Genomic DNA, 21,520 nt, shown 5'->3' on the forward strand with positions numbered 1-21,520 from the left:
CAGTTTATTGTGTACTATCTTTCGTCTGCTTGATTCTGTTGAGTGTCAAGACCCAGGAACTCCGCGACTAAGATGGGGTGCGTCCACAGGGATCTGGGTCTGAGTCGAGTGGGTCTGGCCGGGCAGTTAAACAGGTGACGTGTATCGTGCGGTCCCTGGTTACAGTCGGGACATACAGCGGTCAAAAAAAGTATTCATCATTCAATGTTTTTTTTTTAATAAGTCTACAAAAGACAATTGGAATAAAAACATATTAAACTAATGATGCAGTAGTGCTTGTGTGATATATATGTACACAATTTCATTGTTTTTAAAGAAAAAAATAGTATTTATTGGAACAAAAAGGGCCATTTTACAGCTGAACACAAAAAATTAAACAAAAAAAGTATTCATCATTGCAAAAAAAACAAAAAAATAAATAACATAATTTAAAAAAATTAATACTTTGTTATTCGACCACCGCGTCTTATAACTTCTTTTAAACGGTTTGACATCGATTGGACTAATTTAGCGGTTATATTTTGGTCTATATTAGTCCATTCCTCCATTATCACCTGTTGCATTTGACTCTTGCTCGAAAAATTGCGCGTTCTCAATTTGCGTTCGAGATGTTCCCAAAGATGTTCAATTGGGTTCAAGTCGGGACTTTGAGGAGGAGTTTTAATGACTTTGGGGCAGTTATACAGCATCCACATCTTGGTATTTAAAGCAGAATGTTTGGGGTCATTATCTTGATAATATTGAAAGTTATTACCAAGCCCAAGTTTTACAGCACTATCTTTTAAATTCCTCTTTAAAATGTCAATGTAATACTTATGATCCATTACTCCATTAATAATTTCAAGATTTCCCGCTCCTGAATCCGCCATACACCCCCAAACCATTAAACCACCTCCACCATGTTTTACAGTAGCAACTGTGTTTCGTTCTTCAAGCTCTGTATTTGGTTTTCTGTACACTATGACCTTTCCATCGCACCCAAAAAGATTAAACTTGCTCTCGTCTGCAAAAATGACTGTTTTCCAAAATGATTCGGGCTGTTTTACATACATTTTTGCGAAGTTTAGCCTTTTCACTCGGTTTATTTTATTTATAAAGGGCTTCTTACGTGCAGTTCTTCTTCTGTAACTATGCCTTTTGAGTGTATTTCGAATTGTTTGTGTTGTAACTTCCTTCCCTAAATATTCCATAGTGTTTTGACGAAGAATGGTCGCATTTGTCTTCGGAGTTTTCTGAACTTGCCGCACTAGCCAACGCACATCTCCAACTGAAAGTGCTTTTGGTCGACCAGATCTTGGTTTATTGTCAACAGTTTTCGTTTCTGTCCACTTTCTGATGATGGATTGTATAGTAGATCGTGGTCTATTTAATATTTCACTGATAGTTTTTTGAGTTAAACCATTCCTGTGGTGTTTTATTATCAAAACTTTTACCTCATCAGAAACCTCGTTTTGCTTACAACCCATTTTGACAAAAACTATATTTTCAATGAAATTAAATATTTGCTGTCAAGGGCAAAGCCTCCTTTACTAAATAAAACAGAAAAGGGGGATTCCCAAATAATATTTGAATTTGACTTTGATGATAGCACATCAATGATGAATACTTTTTTTGTTCTGTTTTTGGTGTTATTATATAAAATTGCATTTTTTGCGCTAATTAAATTTATTTTTTGAATTTATTTTAAAACATATTACGAAAAATAAACTATTGCATAAAACTGCATTATTTGTTTACTTAAAATTTTCTTCAATTACCCAAAATAAGTGAATTTATTATCAATTTTGCTAATGATGAATACTTTTTTTGACCGCTGTACATCTTGCACGTCGGCCTCAATCCTAGCTCGGTGGGAATTGAGGCGGCTGCATCTGCCGGAACGTAATTGAGCCAGAATCACTCTGGTTTGCCGGGGGAGGTCGATTTCTTCGGGTGCAATGGGTGGCGGTCGTTCTCCAAGAACTACATTCACTCGGTAGCCAATTAACGCGTCTGCTACCGTGTCTGCATGAATGTTGTTCAGACCCGCTTGATATGCCGCTTGATCTAGAGGTTCTCTCTTGTAGCGCTGGACCTCACGCTCTAGATCATGTAGATCTACCTTAAGGCTTCTGGGCGGTGGGTATCTATCCACAAGATGATGATTTGGATGATTTCTGCGATAACAGCCCAAAAGGTATTGCTTAGACAGCATGTAGTTATGTCTTCGCACTGGTAGGATCTTTGTCTCCTGGTGGAGGTGGTCCACATGAGAACTAAGGAGGCAGCCCGTCGCAGTTCGGAGGGCGGCATTCTGACAGATCTGAATATTATTCCACTGCGTGTCACAAAGCTGACGTGACCACACTGGCGCTGCATAATTTACCACAGACCGGCCAATTGCTTTGTACGTGGTCAACAAGGTTTCTTTGTCTGCACCCCAAGTGCTGCCAGCGAGTGACTTGAGGACCTTGTTTCTACTTTTGACTTTATTGCAGATTGCTGTGGCATGTGGGGAGAAAGTGTAGGAGCTGTCAAATGTGACGCCAAGTATTTTGGGACACTTGATGGTCGGAATCAATTCTCCATCGACCATCACAGTCAGCTCAGAATTCACCTCACGCGTATTTGTAGTGAACAGTGTGGCTGAAGATTTGGTGGCGGATATCTTCAGATTTCTTGCAGCGAAATATGAGGCAAGCTCGTTGAGGTAGACGTTCAACCTATCGCAGATGTCATCAATGGGTGGGGGGCCTGATGCCAAGATCGTACAGTCGTCCGCATATGATACGATCTCTATGCCGTCTGGAGGAGGTGGGATGGAGGATAGGTAGAGGTTAAACAGAGCCGGAGATATCACCCCGCCTTGGGGAACTCCCTGTTTCACTCTACGGTGTTTTGACTTCTTATCCCTAAATTCCACAAATGACTGGCGGCCACACAGATAATTCGCGACCCAACGTTTAAGGCCTGGCTGGAGGGACGTGTTGGCGATGTCCTCAAATAATTTGGCATGGCTGACCGTGTCGAATGCCTTCGATAGGTCCAATGCCACGAGGACCGTCCTATCACATGGCCTGGGTTGATTGAAGCCACGGCAAATGTGTGTGGTGATGGCATGCAAAGCTGTTGTTGTGCTGTGCAGTCTCCGAAATCCGTGTTGATGCTCGGCGAATGGAAATTCTCCTACGAGGATCGGGAGGAGTAATGCCTCAAGCGTCTTAGCCACTGGTGAGAGAAGGGAGATCGGTCTGTACGACTCCCCCAAACTCGGGTCTTTACCAGGCTTCAGTAGCGGGATCACTCTGCCCATTTTCCAGACATCGGGAACTATAAGAGTGTTCAATGACAGGTTAAGGACAGTGGTAAGGTACTCAACTCCAGGTAAATCCAGATTCTTCAGCATCAATGTAGAGATTCCGTCGGGGCCCAACGCCTTGGAAGATTTGGCGCCACGGATGACATTCGTAACTTCGCCCACGGTAAATTGTGATGGCTGTTCATCGGCTCGGAGACCACGAATACGGCGAATGGCTCTCCTCCTTGCCCTGTCTCTCTCGGGATGCCCGATAAATTGACGGTTGAACAACCTGGCGCATCTCTTCGGATCAGTCACGGTTAACTCGCCAAAAGTGACTGAGGTCCTGTCGTCCCGTGTACCGGGGTTCGAGAGAGACTTAACAGTGGCCCACAATTTGCCTGCACCGGTGCCTAAGTTACATTGCTCCAAGTGTTCCAGCCACAAATTCCGCTTATGTTCGTTGACTACCCTGTTTATTTCCAGATTCAGCTCGCTGATTCTGGGGTTAGCGGGGTCCATAGCACGAATCCCATCACGCTCGTCTGCGAGTACCACTGCTTGCGCCGGGAAATTGGGTCGCACTTGCGGTATTCGACCGGCTGGTATAAAGCGAGCGGCTGCTGCGTTGATGATGTCTCGGAATTTCCTCTCGGCCACAAGCACATCAGAGGGGGGTGGCAGTTCATTGAAGCGGCGATTGGTATACTCTCTGAAGCCAGTCCAATTGGCCTTCTTGTAGTTGATGAACGTTCGGCGCTCAGAGGTTATGAAGTCGGGTGGTCGGTCGATGGTGAGGATTATGGGGAGGTGGTCTGACCCCAAAGAGATGACGGCTTGCCAGGATACGTCACTCAGGAGATCAGGGGATGCGATTGAGATGTCTGGCGAGCTGCTGCACCTCCTCGTAATCCTAGTGGGGGCATCCTCATTCACCGTGCAAAACGTGGAGCTATCTATCTGCTCTGCCAAAGCTATGCCACGCTGGTCGTTGCCTAGGGGAGAATGCCATGACGAGTGATGTGCATTGAAATCCCCCAGAACCAGACGACCATGGCCAGATAGCAACCCACTTATGTCGGGGCTGTAGGCCTGGCCATTAATCGGGGCACAGCTGCCAACCGGCGGTATATACACGTTGTATATCTCTATCTCGGCAGTACCAGACCTGACTGCTACCCCCATACATTCCATGTATGGGTCACTAGCGTCAAGCGCAGGCGAGATAGGTCTATACTGCACGGAATGGTGTATAACGAAGGCCAATCCCCCACCTCCATTCCTTGAGCGATCCTTACGTAGCACATTGTAGACGTGACAACTGTGCAAGCTGCAGGTGTTAGTCAGCTTTGTCTCCTGGATCGCTGCGACCGATATGCTCTTCCGACTCATAAAATCTACAATCTCATCAATCTTGCCTCGCAGTCCATTGCAGTTTAACTGCAGGAACGATACATTTCCCGACACTGGCCTGGCAATAGTAGGGCTAGGGTGCTGTCTTTGCATAAATTGCCGTACGGGAGAGGTCGGGGGGGTCACATAGTCCGACGACGAGGACGCCGAAGGCGACGACGGCGACGCTTGTGACCCACTGCTAGCTATGTTCGCACAGCACCTAGCGACATAGCCAGTATGACTATACTCCCGTAGCGAAGTTAGGCCAGAGCAAGAACGGAAATGTACCCACTCCAAGCACCTGTTACACCTCACCGACACTGACCGATGATGAAGGCGGTTCTGGCAAACGGAACAGAACCAGGGTCCGGGGTTCTTTTCAATCCCGGCACGGACCAAAAGCATACGGAGAAGGCACTCCGGGATGTGCCTCTCCCATGACGAAAAAAGACGAACACGTACACTGAGGAACAATTATAATCAGTTTAACCATTTGTTATATAAGTTAAACAAAAATTAAGGCAAATTTATTTATTTAATTTAACCCCTTTGTTGATACACATTGTTAAAATGCGAAAATGTATATGTATTTAACATTTACTATATAGTTATTTTATACAATTTATAAACCTTTTTTTTCTCTTTTATTAATTTGATCTCTGAAATTTTATTGTTGCCTTCAATTTGTTAAAATTAAAATATATTCCTTAATTTTTACTTTATAACTAAGTTGCAAACCAAAACTGTACGATTACCTAACCCATACTTTAAATAAAACCTAGTCTTTTGTATGGGTATTATCACAATAAAAATAAATACAAAATACGATGACCTGGGAGATTCGCAATATTGGAAAAGAGGTCCGCAGACTTTTTAACAGAGCACGTCGTAAAAACGCGGAAGTTTATTGGGATGTGTACTACACATGGCTCAAGGAATACAATACGATTACTAGAGAGGCAAAACGTGCCTCCTGGAAGATTTTCTGCGAACAGGCCCATAGTGATAATGACACCGCCAATATAAAAGAGTTTCATGTCTAAACTGAAACATTTGTAGACGACATGGGAGTGATAGCAGAAACAACGGAGGACAAGTTGAGGCTTTTGATGAAAACTCATTTTCCAGAGGATATGATGGAACTCACGGAGACACTGGAATCTTGGAATAATGATGTTGATCGAAGGTTTATAATTAGGGAATTTATGGTGAAGGGAACCTTGAGGAGCTTCAAACAATTTAAGTCACCCGGTCCTGATGGAATATTTCCGGCGTTACTACATAAAGAGGCAGACTATCTGGCGCCCAACCTGGCCAATATTTTCACTCCGAAAGCTTGGTAGTAGGCAAGGGTGGTATTTATACCCAAGCCCGGCAAGACAAGTTATACGATACCAAAGTCTAAAGACCTATAAACCTTACGTCCTTTCTACTCATGTATGGAACGTATTGTGGACACCATGATAAAGAGTAGGACATCCAGCAAACTGCTCGAATACAAATAGCATACATATGTCAAGGGAAGGTCGATGGAGACTGACCTGCACGAGGTTGTGCACAAATTAGAAGAATCGTTCGATTCCAAAACGTACACACTGGCCGTATGCATTGACATCGAGGGGGCTTTTATCAATGTGCGGACTGACACATTGATCCAATCCTTAGACCAGTACCGGGTCCAAAGCGACTGGATAAACCCTATGCTAAGGAACAGGTGGATAAATTGCGGGTTCCATGACAAAAATATAGGGGATAAAGTGGCACAGGGCACGCCACATGGGGGCATTTCTAAGGGGTAAGGATCCGAAAGAGCTATGCAGAAGGGCCGAAAGGGTCTTGTATATGGCAGAGACCCAGGGGTCTCAATTTTAACGCAGAGGAGACAGAAATATACCTACCCACGAGGAAGACGAAAGTGGGCCAATAAATAAAACGATATCCATATCTGACAAGGTTAAATACTTAGGTGCGATCTGGGTTACGAAAATGAATTGGAAGTGTCGCATTCAGGAGCGTACTGAGAAGGCTTACAGATGTTGGGCACTATTTAGACGGCCCGTAGGCTCGAAACGGGGCCTTAATCCGAGGATAGTCCACTGGCTCCACAGGAGCTTGATTAGACCAATACGCCTCAGTAGTTTGGTGGACTGCTATGGAGAAAAAGTGCAACGTAAGGACCATACAACAGGTTCGGAGAACATACTGTCTTGGCATAGGCGGAGTGTTTAGGACCACGCACACTAGGGCACTGGAGACTATTCTAGATATTCGACCCATTGATATACATGATACATGATTAAGTGTGAGGCAGCCACTGCGGCTATGAGATTTAAGGCGATGGGAGAGTGGATTGAGGATGGGAGCAGCGATCCTCGGTATTATCGAGGCGACGATAGAAAACCTGGAAGGAAGGGAAGAGGTTTCTGAATGCGAGACACTGCTGCAAGCGGCACAGTCTAGGATTGACGGGACCCTAGTATTGCCATCTGGAAGATCATTTTACACGGATGGATCAAAGCTAGAGGACAGAGTGGACCTGGAGGGTCTACATTGAGAACACAGGGACTGAGTACTGTTTTAGACTGCCTGACCATAACACGGTCCTGCAGGCGGAGATCCGGGCGATCACGGAATGCGTGAGGTGGTGTGGTTCTCACGGGAGGACGTCGAGTGTGAACATCTTTACGGACAGTAAAATTGCCATAAGGGCAATAACAACGAGGACGGTAAGGTCACGAACAATCTTGCAGTGTAAGAAGGAGATTAACGCCTTCTCTGAGAATACCAAAATCTGCATCATTGGATGGATCCAGATCGTGAGAAGACGAGGCTATTACTGAACGGAAATAAGAAGAAGGTCAGTATAGCTATTGGTATCATGATGGGACACATAGGACTACGAGCTCACTTATGCAAAATCGGCAAGTGATAGTTGGAGCACTTCGTTGGAGCATTTCCTATGTAAATACTTTTTAGTATTTAGAACGTCCCACGGGAAAGGTGTAGTCAATTGCACCAAATATAATGGTCCTAAACTGGAGAATAAGTTACCTCTCACAGGAAGTATCCTACAGGGAATGAAAAGTTTCAATTGTCATCACTCACTATTCTTAATTATTTTTTAAAAAGTCGCTTAATTATAGTTAAAAATTGCTTATCCGTTAACTATATTTGCTTACTAAATTACCTGTCCCTATCACCAGAAGACCTATCCCGTGACAGGTTTGGGACCTGTCCCTTTTCCCGTAGGGGCACAACAAGCCAAAAACTGGCTTAGGTGTATGTAGATAGTGGATGAATATCCGCATCCTCTTTTCAGCCTAAACTAGTCACCTACTACTACTACTTGTACCTACATGTCAAATTTCAGACCTCTAGCTCAATCTGTAAAGAAAATACCAAATTTGGTACCAAAAGTTTCGAGTTGTGAATTGATCATTTAGTCACTCATCATATATTTCCTTGTTATACCTACATGTCAAATTTAAGATCTCAAACTCCATCTGTAAAGAATGTACCAAATAGTTCTAATTGCGTACTAAAAGTACGTTTTCTACCATTACCAGTATTTTTTCCATTGATTTTTTTCATCCTCATAATTTTGTAGCAGAGGTCTTTTAAGACAAATTTATAAATTGTTGAAACTTTTTTTAGTTCCCAAATGTAAAAAAAATTTCAAAAACTCTTCTAATCATCCAATTAAGTTTGCCATGGTGTTCTTAAGTTTCTAAATTCAGAGCTTTATCTCAATTTACAAAGAAAGTACCAAATAGAATTGCAGCACTAAACGATACTAATTTAGAAGCTCTTTTTTGACTAACTCTTATTTTTTCAAGAGCTTTTTAATTTGAGCCCAAAATCATTCTCCCAGCACTTTATGTTCATACTGCACAAACATGCACCATTTCGTACTATATTGGTACTATTTAGTTCCTTAACGAACGAATATCGGCAAACCCAATCTTATTCCGCGTCTACCACCTAAGACCAACATTCGTGCAAAATGTTATAATTCTTGCTTTAGTCGTTTAGGCTGGGCAGTGACCAGTCAGTTGTTGTTGTTGTTGTAGCAGTTTATTGTGTTCTATCTTTCGTCCGCTTGATCCTGTTGAGTGTCAAGACCCAGGAACGCTGCGACTAAGATGGGGTGCGTCCACAGGGATCTGGGTCTGAGTCGAGTGGGTCTGGCCGGGCAGTTAAACAGGTGACGTGTATCGTGCGGTCCCTGGTTACAATCGGGACATACATCTTGCACGTTGGCATCAATCCTAGCTCTGTGGGAATTGAGGCGGCTGCATCTGCCGGAACGTAATTGAGCCAGAACCACTCCGGTTTGCTGGGGGAGGTCGATTTCTTCGGGTGCAATGGGTGGCGGTCGTTCTCCAAGGACTACATTCACCCGGTAGCCAATTACCGCATCTGCTACCGTGTCTGCATGAATGTTGTTCAGACCCGCTTGATATGCCGATTGATCTAGAGGTTCTCTCTAGGTTTCTGCGAAAACAGCCCAAAAAGGTATTGCTTAGACAGCATGTAGTTATGTCTTCGCACTGGTAGGATCTTTGTCTCCTGATGGAGGTGGTCCACATGAGAACTAAGGAGACAGCCCGTCGCATTTCGGAGGGAGGCATTCTGACAGATCTGAATATTATTCCACTGCGTGTCACAAAGTTGACGAGACCACACTGGCGCTGCATAACTTACCACAGACCGGCCAATTACTTTGTACGTGGTCAACAAGGTTTCTTTGTCTGCACCCCAAGTGCTGCCAGCAAGTGACTTGAGGACCTTGTTTCTACTTTTGACTTTATTGCAGATTGCTGTGGCATGTGAGGAGAATGTGTAAGAGCTGTCAAATGTGACGCCAAGTATTTTGGGACACTTGATGGTCGGAATCATTTCTCCATCGACCATCACAGTCAGCTCAGTATTCACCTCACGCGTATTTGTAGTGAACAGTGTGGCTGAAGATTTGGTGGCGGATATCTTCAGATTTCTTGCAGCGAAATATGAGGCAAGCTCGTTGAGGTAGACGTTCAACCTATCGCAGATGTCATCAATGGGTGGGGGGCCTGATGCCATGATCGTACAATCGTCCGCATATGATACGATCTCTATGCCGTCTGGAGGGGGTGGAATGGAGGATAGGTAGAGGTTAAACAGAGCCGGAGATATGACCCCACCTTGGGGAACTCCTTATTTTACTCTACGGTGTTTCGACTTCTTATCCCTTAATTCCACATATGACTGGCGACCACACAGATAATTCGCGACCCATCGTTTCAGGCCTGGCTGGAGGGACGTGTTGGCGATGTCCTCAAATAATTTGGCATGGCGAATGCCTTCGATAGGCCCAGTGCCACGAGGACCGTCCTATCACATGGCCTGGGCTGATTGAAGCCACCGCATATGTGTGTGGTGATGGCATGCAAAGCTGTTGTTGTGCTGTGCAGTCTCCGAAATCCATGTTGATGCTCGGCGAATGGAAATTCTCCTACGAGGCTCGGAAGGAGTAATGCCGCAAGCGTCTTTGCCACTGGTGAGAGAAGGGAGATCGGTATAGTGTACGACTCCCCCAAACTCGGGCCTTTTCCAGGCTTCAGTAGCGGGATCACTCTGCCCACTTTCCAGACATCAGGAACTAAAAGAGTGTTCAATGACAGGTTGAGGACAGTGGTAAGGTACTCAACTCCAGGTGAATCCAGATTCTTCAACATCAATTTAGAGATTCCGTCGGGGCCCGACGCCTTAGAAAATTTGGCGCCACGGATGACATTTGTAACTTCGCTGATACCCGCACAATAAATTGACGGTTGAACAACCTGGCGCATCTCTTCGGATCAGTCACGGTTATCTCGCCAAAAGTGACTGAGGTCCTGTCATCCCGTCTACCGGGGTTCGAGAGTGACTTAACAGTGGCCCACAGTTTGCCTACACCGGTGCCTAAGTTATTTATATAGCTCCAAGTGTTCCAGCCACAAATTCCGCTTATGTTCGTTGACTACCCTGTTTATTTCCAGATTCAGCTCGCTGATTCTGGGTTTAGCGGGGTCCATAGCACGAATCCCATCACGCTCGTCTGTGAGTACCACTGCTTGCGCCGGGAAATCGGGCCGCACTTGGGGTATTCGACCGGCTGGTATAAAGCGAGCGGCTTCTGCGTTAATGATGTCTCGGAATTTCCTCTCGGCCACAAGCACATCAGAGGGGGGTGGCAGTTCACTGAAGCGGCGATTGGTATACTCTCTGAAGCCAGTCCAATCGGCCTTGTTATAATTGATAAACGTCCGGCGATCAGAGGTTAAGAAGTCGGGTGGTCGGTCGATGGTGAGAATTATGGGGAGGTGGTCTGACCCCAAAGAAATGACGGCTTGCCAGGATACGTCACTCAGGAGATCAGGGGATGCAATTGAGATGTCTGGCGAGCTGCTGCACCTCCTCGTAATCCTAGTGGGGGCATCCTCATTCACCGTGCAAAACGTGGAGCTATATATCTGCTCTGCCAAAGCTATGCCACGCTGGTCGTTACCTAGGGGAGAATGCCATGACGAGTGATGCGCATTAAAATCCCCTAGAACCAGACGAGTATGGCCAGATAGCAACCCACTTATGTCGGGGTTGTAGGCCTGGCCATTAATCGGGACACAGCTACCAATCGGCGGTATATACACGTTGTATATCTCTATCTCGGCAGTACCAGACCTGACTGCTACCCCCATACATTCCATGTAGGGGTCACTAGCGTCAAGCGCAGGCGAGATAGGTCTATACTGCACGGAATGGTGTATAACGAAGGCCAATCCCCCACCTCCATTCCTTGAGCGATCCTTACGTAGCAACTGTGCAAGCTGAAGGTGTTGGTCAGCTTCGTCTCCTGGATCGCTGCGACCAATATGCTCTTCCGACTTGCCACGAAGTCCGTTGCAGTTTAACTGCAAGAACGATACACTTCCCGGCACTGGCCTGGCAATATTAGGGCTAGGATGCTGCCGTTGCGTTAATTGCCGTACGGGAGAGGTCGGGGGGGTCACACAGTCCGACGACGAGGACGCCAAAGGCGACGACGACGACGTTTGGATGTTCCCGCACCACCTTGCGACATAGCCAGTATGACTATACTCTCGTAGTGAAGTTAGGCCAGAGCAAGATCGGAAATGTACCCACTCCATGCACCGGTTACACCTCACCGACACCGACCGACGATGAAGGCGGTTCTGACAAACCGCCTCTCCCATGACGAAAAAAGACGAACACGTACACTGGGGCGGCAGCCCTTGCCGATGAGGATTTCATCGGGTCAATCCGGTGCGTACAAACGGCTGCCATGGGATTGGACGCTCTGGTAATTTTATTGTATTCCTTGAGCCGTGCGTATTACACACCCCAATAAACGTTCGCTTTTTTACGACATGCTCTGTTAAAAAGTCTGCGGACCTCTTTCCCAATGTTGCGAATCGCCCAGGTCATCCAGAGGTTTTCTTGGGGTGATTTCCTTTCCCGAAGAGGACAAATATTTTCGAAGGACCCCACCATTGTCTTCTATGTTTGGACAATCTAATGTGTTGCCGTCTTCTTCTAAGTAATCTTAAGAATTTTGTCCAGTTGGTTTTCAACTTATTCCGGAAGGTTATCGGATTCGGCGCTGGCCGTGCTATTCTTAGCCTAATGTAGCGATGGTCAGAGAAAGAGTGTTCCATGGAGACCCTTCAATCCTGAACCATATTATATTGTATATAACATATTGTCACATCTAATACCTCCTGTCTAATCCTATTAACAAAGGTCACGGTGTTATCTATATTAAGTGTTATTAGATCGATAGTATTCAAGAACTCTGCCAGAAACTTTGTTCCGGGTAGTCTATGGCTCCTGAATTAAGGCAATATGAATCTTGTCATTGCTGATTTTCTCCATCAGAGCGTGTGAAAAATGAGAAAAGTAATTTTTATTTGTCAATGATATAGCAAATTACCTTATAGCCCAATTAGACAAAGACTTAAACGGAAACATTAAAATATTCACGAAATTTTGCAGATCCTTTTCTTTAGCATTCACCGCTATTGGTGTAGAATTTGGACGAAATCGGTTCAGATTTGGATATAACTGCCACCCAAATTTCACTTATGGATTCATAACACGGAAGTTTATAAAACTATTTTCACGGATTTGCTACGTAGAAGATTTTGTATTTCTAACAACACATATGAAATTGCGTTGCAATTGGTACAGATCTAGGTTTATCTGTCTCATACACGGCAAGGGGATTTGTGCCGGCCCCAGATACTTGTTCCCAAATCGTTCCACATGAGCTGAACTTGTTCACTAATTTTCGAACTCTATTTTAATGGCCTTTCACTTAAGTCTCATATTGTCCCGTTCGACCTTCATTTCAACTTTGTTTTGTCTGTGTCGGGCAGCTGAGCAAACACTAGGTGTCCAAAATTAATATCAGATTCACACTCCACTTTCAATGACCTTTTATAAAAGTCCCATAGTGTCTCGATCGGCCCACATGTTCTTTTGAGGTTTATTTACCAGCCTGTTAGGCTTGCTGCTTGCTGCACATGAATACCATTGAGTTCACCCGGCACGGCATAGCTGTGACCACCAAACAGGTTGGAATATTGAGGTCCAATTTGTGTGGTGTTCATTGCTATCACGAGAAGCTTAGCTGCAAGGTACTGGGCGCGTTCACAGTTTGCGGAAAGTGAAATGCTCCATACGGAGTAGATGCAATGGCAGTTGCGTCCAATCAGCGGTATCGAGCGAAGAGTCTCAGTAAGAGACCGGGTGGCACCGGCTCTTGCACAAATACTAAGTGCATATGATGCTCGATATGACACGGCGAGTTATTGGTGTCTTTAAATAATCAATGACCGCCGTTTCCGCGTCGATCGGTCCTTTGGACCGGAAACGACCTCCCCGAATCGGGCACCCTGTTATTCGGTGCCAAATGTTGATATCAAATTCATATTCTGTGCCCAAATATGCTTAATTTGAGTTCCATATTGTTCCGATCGGTCCCCAGACACTTTAGGTCAATTTATTATTGTATCAGATTTGTATTCTACTTACCATATCGCCCCAATTAGTATGCATGTCTTGTTGGGGGTTGTTGGAGGATGATGCGGCACATACTCATTTTTTATTTATTTTAATCTGAAATTTGTGCAGCCAACTACGAGATAAAAAGTATTTAAAAATTAGGGTAAGAGGAGGGTCCGCCTCCTTTGGATATCGAACAGTGAAGTACACTATTACGGTTTTGGCAAGCATTCTATGACAATTTCATGGAAATCTATCTACAAAAACAAACATCGTTTTTTAGAGAAGAAAAAAAGGCATGCCCCACCCCTAGCAAACAAAAATACTGCACTGAGTGAATGAGCATTGTTCACAACTCTCTTTTTTAATTTCCACTTCAATCACACAAAAAGTTTTCGCTGCCATAGTTGTTGTTGTTGTTGTTGTAGCAGTTTATTGTGTACTATCTTTCGTCTGCTTGATTCTGTTGAGTGTCAAGACCCAGGAACTCCGCGACTAAGATGGGGTGCGTCCACAGGGATCTGGGTCTGAGTCGAGTGGGTCTGGCCGGGCAGTTAAACAGGTGACGTGTATCGTGCGGTCCCTGGTAACAATCGGGACATACATCTTGCACGTCGGCATCAATCCTAGCTCTGTGGGAATTGAGGCGGCTGCATCTGCCGGAACGTAATTGAGCCAGAACCACTCTGGTTTGCCGGGGGAGGTCGATTTCTTCGGGTGCAATGGGTGGTGGTCGTTCTCCAAGGACTACATTCACCCGGTAGCCAATTAACGCGTCTGCTACCGTGTCTGCATGAATGTTGTTCAGACCCGCTTGATATGCTGCTTGATCTAGAGGTTCTCTCTTGTAGCGCTGGACCTCACGCTCTAGATCGTGTAGATCAACCTTAAGGCTTCTGGGCGGCGGGTATCTATCCACAAGATGATGATTTGGATGATTTCTGCGATAACAGCCCAGAAGGTATTGCTTAGACAGCATGTAGTTATGTCTTCGCACTGGTAGGATCTTTGTCTCCTGATGGAGGTGGTCCACATGAGAACTAAGGAGACAGCCCGTCGCAGTTCGGAGGGCGGCATTCTGACAGATCTGAATATTATTCCACTGCGTGTCACAAAGTTGACGTGACCACACTGGCGCTGCATAACTTACCACAGACCGGCCAATTGCTTTGTACGTGGTCAACAAGGTTTCTTTGTCTGCACCCCAAGTGCTGCCAGCGAGTGACTTGAGGACCTTGTTTCTACTTTTGACTTTATTGCAGATTGCTGTGGCATGTGGGGAGAAAGTGTAGGAGCTGTCAAATGTGACGCCAAGTATTTTGGGACACTTGATGGTCGGAATTATTTCTCCATCGACCATCACAGTCAGCTCAGTATTCACCTCACGCGTATTTGTAGTGAACAGTGTGGCTGAAGATTTGGTAGCAGATATCTTCAGATTTTTTGCAGCGAAATATGAGGCAAGCTCGTTGAGGTAGACGTTCAACCTATCGCAGATGTCATCAATGGGTGGGGGGCCTGATGCCAAGATCGTACAGTCGTCCGCATATGATACGATCTCTATGCCGTCTGGAGGAGGTGGGATGGAGGATAGGTAGAGGTTAAACAGAGCCGGAGATATCACCCCACCTTGGGGAACTCCCTGTTTCTAAATTCCACAAATGACTGGCGGCCACACAGATAATTCGCGACCCAACGTTTCAGGCCTGGCTGGAGGAACGTGTTGGCGATGTCCTCAAATAATTTGGCATGGCTGACCGTGTCGAATGCCTTCGATAGGTCCAGTGCCACGAGGACCGTCCTATCACATGGCCTGGGTTGATTGAAGCCACGGCAAATGTGTGTGGTGATGGCATGCAAAGACGTTGTTGTGCTGTGCAGTCTCCGAAATCCGTGTTGATGCTCGGCGAATGGAAATTCTCCTACGAGGATCGGGAGGAGTAATGCCTCAAGCGTCGTTGCCACTGGTGAGAGAAGGGAGATCGGTCTGTACGACTCCCCCAAACTCGGGTCTTTACCAGGCTTCAGTAGCGGGATCACTCTGCCCATTTTCCAGACATCGGGGACTATAAGAGTGTTCAATGACAGGTTAAGGACAGTGGTAAGGTACTCAACTCCAGGTAAATCCAGATTCTTCAGCATCAATGTAGAGATTCCGTCGGGGTCCAACGCCTTGGAAGATTTGGCGCCACGGATGACATTCGTAACATCGCCCAGTGGCCCACAGTTTGCCTACACCGGTGCCTAAGTTACATTGCTCCAAGTGTTCCAGCCACAAATTCCGCTTATGTTCGTTGACTACCCCGTTTATTTCCAGATTCAGCTCGCTGATTCTGGGGTTAGGGGGTCCACAGCACGAATTCCATCACGCTCGTCTGCGAGTACCACTGCTTGCGCCGGGAAATTGGGTCGCACTTGGGGTATTCGACCGGCTGGTATAAAGCGAACGGCTGCTGCGGTGATGATGTCTCGAAGTTAGGCCAGAGCAAGAACGGAAATGTACCCACTCCAAGTACTGGTTACACCTCACCGACACTGACCGATGATGAAGGCGGTTCTGGCAAACGGAACAGAACCAGGGTCCGGGGTTCTTTTCAATCCCGGTACGGACCAGAAGCATACGGAGAAGGCACTCCGGGATGTGCCTCTCCCATGACGAAAAAAGACGAACATGTACACGGAGGCGGCAGCCCTTGCCGATGAAGATTCCATCGGGTCAATCCGGTGCGTACAATCGGCTGCCATGGGATTGAAACGGTAAATTGTGATGGCTGTTCATCGGCTCGGAGACCACGAATACGGCGAATGGCTCTCCTCCTTGCCGTCTCTCTCGGGATGCACAATAAATTGACGGTTGAACAACCTGGCGCATCTCTTCGGATCAGTCACGGTTATCTCGCCAAATGTGACTGAGGTCCTGTCATCCCGTCTACCGGTGTTCGAGAGAGACTGAACAGTGGCCCACAGTTTGCCTACACCGGTGCCTAAGTTACATTGCTCCAAGTGTTCCAGCCACAAATTCCGCTTATGTTCGTTGACTACCCCGTTTATTTCCAGATTCAGCTCGCTGATTCTGGGGTTAGGGGGTCCACAGCACGAATCTCATCACGCTCGTCTGCGAGTACCACTGCTTGCGCCGGGAAATTGGGTCGCACTTGGGGTATTCGACCGGCTGGTATAAAGCGAACGGCTGCTGCGTTGATGATGTCTCGGAATTTCCTCTCGGCCACAAGCACATCAGAGGGGGGTGGCAGTTCACTGAAGCGGCGATTGCTATACTCTCTGAAGCCAGTCCAATCGGCCTTCTTATAATTGATGAACGTCCGGCGCGAGCTGCTGCACCTCCTCGTAATCCTAGTGGGGGCATCCTCATTCACCGTGCAAAACGTGGAGCTATCTATCTACTCTGCCACGCTGGTCGTTACCTAGGGGAGAATGCCATGACGTGTGATGCGCATTAAAATCCCCCAAAACCAGACGATTATGGCCAGATAGCAACCCACTTATGTCGGAGTTGTAAGCCTGGCCATTAATCGGGACACAGCTACCAACCGGCGGTATATACACGTTGTATATCTCTATCTCGGCAGTACCAGACCTGACTGCTACCCCCATACATTCCATGTAGGGGTCACTAACGTCAAGCGCAGGCGAGATAGGTCTATACTGCACGGAATGGTGTATAACGAAGGCCAATCCCCCACCTCCATTCCTTGAGCGATCCTTACGTAGCACATTGTAACCGTGACAACTGTGCAAGCTGCAGGTGTTGGTCAGCTTTGTCTCCTGGATCACTGCGACCGATATGCTCTTCCGACTCATAAAGTCTACGATCTCATCGATCTTGCCACGCAGTCCGTTGCAGTTTAACTGCAAGAACGATACACTTCCCGGCACTGGCCTGGCTAGTAGGGCTAGGGTGCTGTCGTTGCATAAATTGCCGTACGGAAGAGGTCGGGGGGGTCACATAGTCCGACGACGAGGACGCCGAAGGCGACGACGGCGACGCTTGTGACCCACTGCTGGCTATGTTCGCACAGCACCTTGCGACATAGCCAGTATGACTATACTCCCGTAGTGAAGTTAAGCCAGAGCAAGAACGGAAATGTACCCACTCCATGCACCGGTTACACCTCACCGACACCGACCGATGATGAAGGCGGTTCTGGCAAAATGAACAGAACCAGGGTCCGGGGTTCTTTTCAATCGCGGCACGGACCAGAAGCGTGCGGAGAAGGCACTCCGGGATGTGCCTCCCCCATGACGAAAAAAGACGAACACGTACACTGAGGCGGCAGCCCTTGCCGATGAAGATTCCATCGAGTCAATCCGGTGCGTACAACCGGCTGCCATGGGATTGAAAAAAAAAATTTGAGAGTTGCTTTTAATAGTTCTTTGAGATGGATAAACCACGTCAATGCTGTCATTGGGTAGACTTTTGCGAAGATCAGGACTTTGTGGCTATCTCATTCTTTTACACCGTTTAACATTCGTTGCTTATTGGCCAAGACTTATCTGGCAAAATTTTTTAAAAAATTCTGTTCAATCGTGATCGTAATCTTCAAATATCATGATAGTTTATGAAGGCTAATTGTATCTTTTTTATTAGTTATGTAAATTTTTGCATTATACAATATTAAATCCCCTAGATAAACACGGATGTATTACTACGATTTCAAACCAGTACTATAATTTATAAGTCTTTGTCTACTTATGCAGGTATAAATAAATATCAAATCAAAATCCTTTAAATATCCCCCAAACGCTCATGCGGACCGGGTCAATGTAGGACTTAAATAAAAAAGACTAATATACGAATCTGATATTTAGAATTTGGGGACGAGTATCTGGGGCCACCACAAATCCCCTGGATCGGACATGAAGGCCAATCGAGACGATATGGGACTCAGTTTAATGGTTATTTCAATTGTCGAAGAAAGTAAAGCATTTTTTCTAGGTGTGTTCATTTGTTCAAAAAACAAATGTAATCCACAATCGGGTATATTTTTCGTTTGTAAATGTTGCATTTCTTGCACCGCGCCAAGTCTAGGAAGTAGAATGCACAAATTCAAAGCAGCTGTTATCATTTCAAATGTACCTACAACAACATAGCGTAGAGTAATAAACATATTCGTGAACGCTAATCTTTAGGGCAACTGTGCGTAACTTCACTCATGAATCAACGGACTGCCGTCATAAAAACGAATTTTGTTTGGATGTTTGGAAATGTGTATATGGTTCGCATCCTCTGTTTTATATGCAAAAAATTAACAACGGTATTGCAAAAACCTAACGCAACTGTAAAACAGGTCTTCATAGTTCTTTGAATTAAATAAAAAGTAAATTTGAATTTTTGGTTTTTTTTTTGCTTGCTTAGTTTGAATATTATCGATCCAAAATATATAAGTATGCGGGACTCTACTATCAAGAGTACGAATCATATTCCCAAATTTAGAATAACGTTGATTCTGTACGGTCCTGGGAAACTCTAACACTTTTGTATCGGATATAAAATGTATTTAACAACACATACGATAAACAAATTAAGCAATTAAATCTGAGAAAAACCCATGGCTCTGCGCATCACAACATTTAAATAAAATTCAATTTTAAATACCCACTTTAGGATGTAGCGAACCGGACCAGCAAGTAAGTTATAAAAGTACATACCTATTATTTAGAATTTTCTTACTTACATCATTTAGAACTAGTTTAACTTGGTCCAACGAAACTTCGCAAGAAATTCTTGGTCGATGTTTACTTCGGAGAGATTGCTTACAACGTTCTCTTTTAAATTTTACGGAAGCGTTGATAGAATTTGTAAGAAACTTATGATCCTCAATCTTGCAGATGTCGTTCATTTTTACAAGTAAATCTTTTGAGGATAGCTCTTTGCACGTGTTATTTGTATCAAGGTTATCCCAGTAGAAATAGAAATCCTTTAGCTCCAAAAGTTTATATGAAACCCTGTGTAAGTCCGGATTTTTTGCACCTGGTGTCCACTTTGCATCACAGCTTTGTGCAGATATGGAACTAACTCTAATACCAGCCACGTGCATGTTCACAGTATCTTCATAGCGGAGGTGAATATCCTTAATTTTGAGCTCCAAATTTTCTATTATATTTGTTGCCAAAGAAGCCCCATAATTTATCCAATTTGAATAAGACAGAGAGTAATAACTTTCCGAGTGGCGACCATTATCCACTCTCCAGTTTGCTTCTTTCGCATCAAGGACACTAGTTTTATAAGCAAATTCAGCATCCTTTTCCTTTTCACTGTCCCAGCTGCTTAGATCTTTTGGTCCAAATACGCCATAAACTTTTTCAATAGCAATAATCCATGGAGATGTGCGAAATTGCCGTACAGGAATTTGCAATTTTATTTTTCCTATGCTTCCAGCCAGCGCCTCCACTGGTATTCCAAACGATCTTAAGGCATCTCGGCGAATAGGAACGTTTTCTAATTCCACTTCACCTGAATGAAATCATTTTAAGGACACACATAGATACCATAGTCAATTTCTTACCAGAAACTAAAGCAATTGATAGCTGAGCAGGATTAAAGTCCTCTAAATACTTTCCAAGGTAAGTGTTTAACACCCAAGTTATTAATTCGTTTAACATGCCTTCTCTAGCTTTCTTTGTTTACTAAATTAAAACTCATCAGGATTGCACTTTGGACAGAGATGTGTGCGTGAATGATAAATTTAAACCACTCATGTAAGACCCACTTTATTGGGCTATTCACAGTAGACGATTCTGACATGTCAAATATAAAGGCGAAACAGAATGAGCGCGTTGCGGTTTGCTTTGCGGCCAAAACAGAATGAGCGCGTTGAGCTTTGTTCAGTATTCACTAAAGCTGCCCTTAGACGATAAGACATGTCATATGTAATTTCAAATATAGCAACTCAAAAAGTGTGATACGTACGAAATATGACAATTTAATATTTATTTAAAATGACAAACGGACTTTAGAATATATATGCAACTATATCCTCGAACATACATGAAGACACACAAAATATTGAGTGCACTATCTGTCAAAATCAGTCATTAGTGCAACTCTGATTTTGTGTATGTTATTAGTTCGCGCCATTTTTCGTTGTTTGTTGTATTATGGTTTTTAACTATAATACGCACACAACCAAAAACTCGTTGACAGATAGTGTATTCAGCGAAAAAAATTGTACTCAGCTGTTTACGGTACACAACCTGGTAATTATGTCATGAAAACACGTGTCTATTAAAAAAATGTACAATACATATGAAAACACATGTCCATTACAGCGCGCTCTATTCAACGTACATTAGACAAGTCTTATCGTCTAATGGCAGCTTAAAGAAGGTTTAGTCACTTACCTAACTGATATATTGGGTTGCCCAAAAAGTAATTGCGGATTTTTCATAAGTCGGCGTTGATAAATTTTTTCACAACTTGTGACTCTGTAATTGCATTCTATCTTCTGTCAGTTATCAGCTGTTACTTTTAGCTTGCTTTAGAAAAAAAAGTGTAAAAAAAGTATATTTGATTAAAGTTAATTCTAAGCTTTATTAAAAATGCATTTACTTTCTTTTAAAAAATTCGCAATTACTTTTTGGGCAACCCAATAATACTGAAATTTCAGAGTTGTATCCAAATACCCTCTTATGTCAAATGGTTTGTTGAGATTTAAAACTTTTTGCAACATTTTGTTAATCTTTTCACATTTTTAATGTTTTAATTTATACGTTTGTAATCACAAATCTTTTAATTTTTTGGCTGCTGCTCGAGGCAATGCAAATAAAAGCTAGAATGTCAAT

General features: G+C 44.5%; 1 protein-coding gene across 1 annotated transcript in view; it reads right to left on the reverse strand.

The window, feature by feature from the left end:
* LOC106094757 (intermembrane lipid transfer protein Vps13D) overlaps window positions 1-20,418 on the reverse strand; it is a 502,283-nt gene extending 481,865 nt beyond the window's left edge. Inside the window, exons 1-2 of the mRNA XM_059360895.1 lie at window positions 20,245-20,418; window positions 19,414-20,192 (exon numbers count right to left, since the gene is read on the reverse strand). Of these exons, the coding sequence (XP_059216878.1) occupies window positions 19,414-20,192; window positions 20,245-20,341 (876 nt within the window). The 5' untranslated portion in view covers window positions 20,342-20,418. The remainder of the gene's footprint in view (window positions 1-19,413; window positions 20,193-20,244) is intronic.
* Window positions 20,419-21,520: the final 1,102 nt, after the last annotated feature.

The sequence above is a fragment of the Stomoxys calcitrans genome, chromosome 1 (genome assembly GCF_963082655.1).
Source record: "Stomoxys calcitrans chromosome 1, idStoCalc2.1, whole genome shotgun sequence".
NCBI classification, from domain to species: Eukaryota; Metazoa; Arthropoda; class Insecta; order Diptera; family Muscidae; genus Stomoxys; species Stomoxys calcitrans.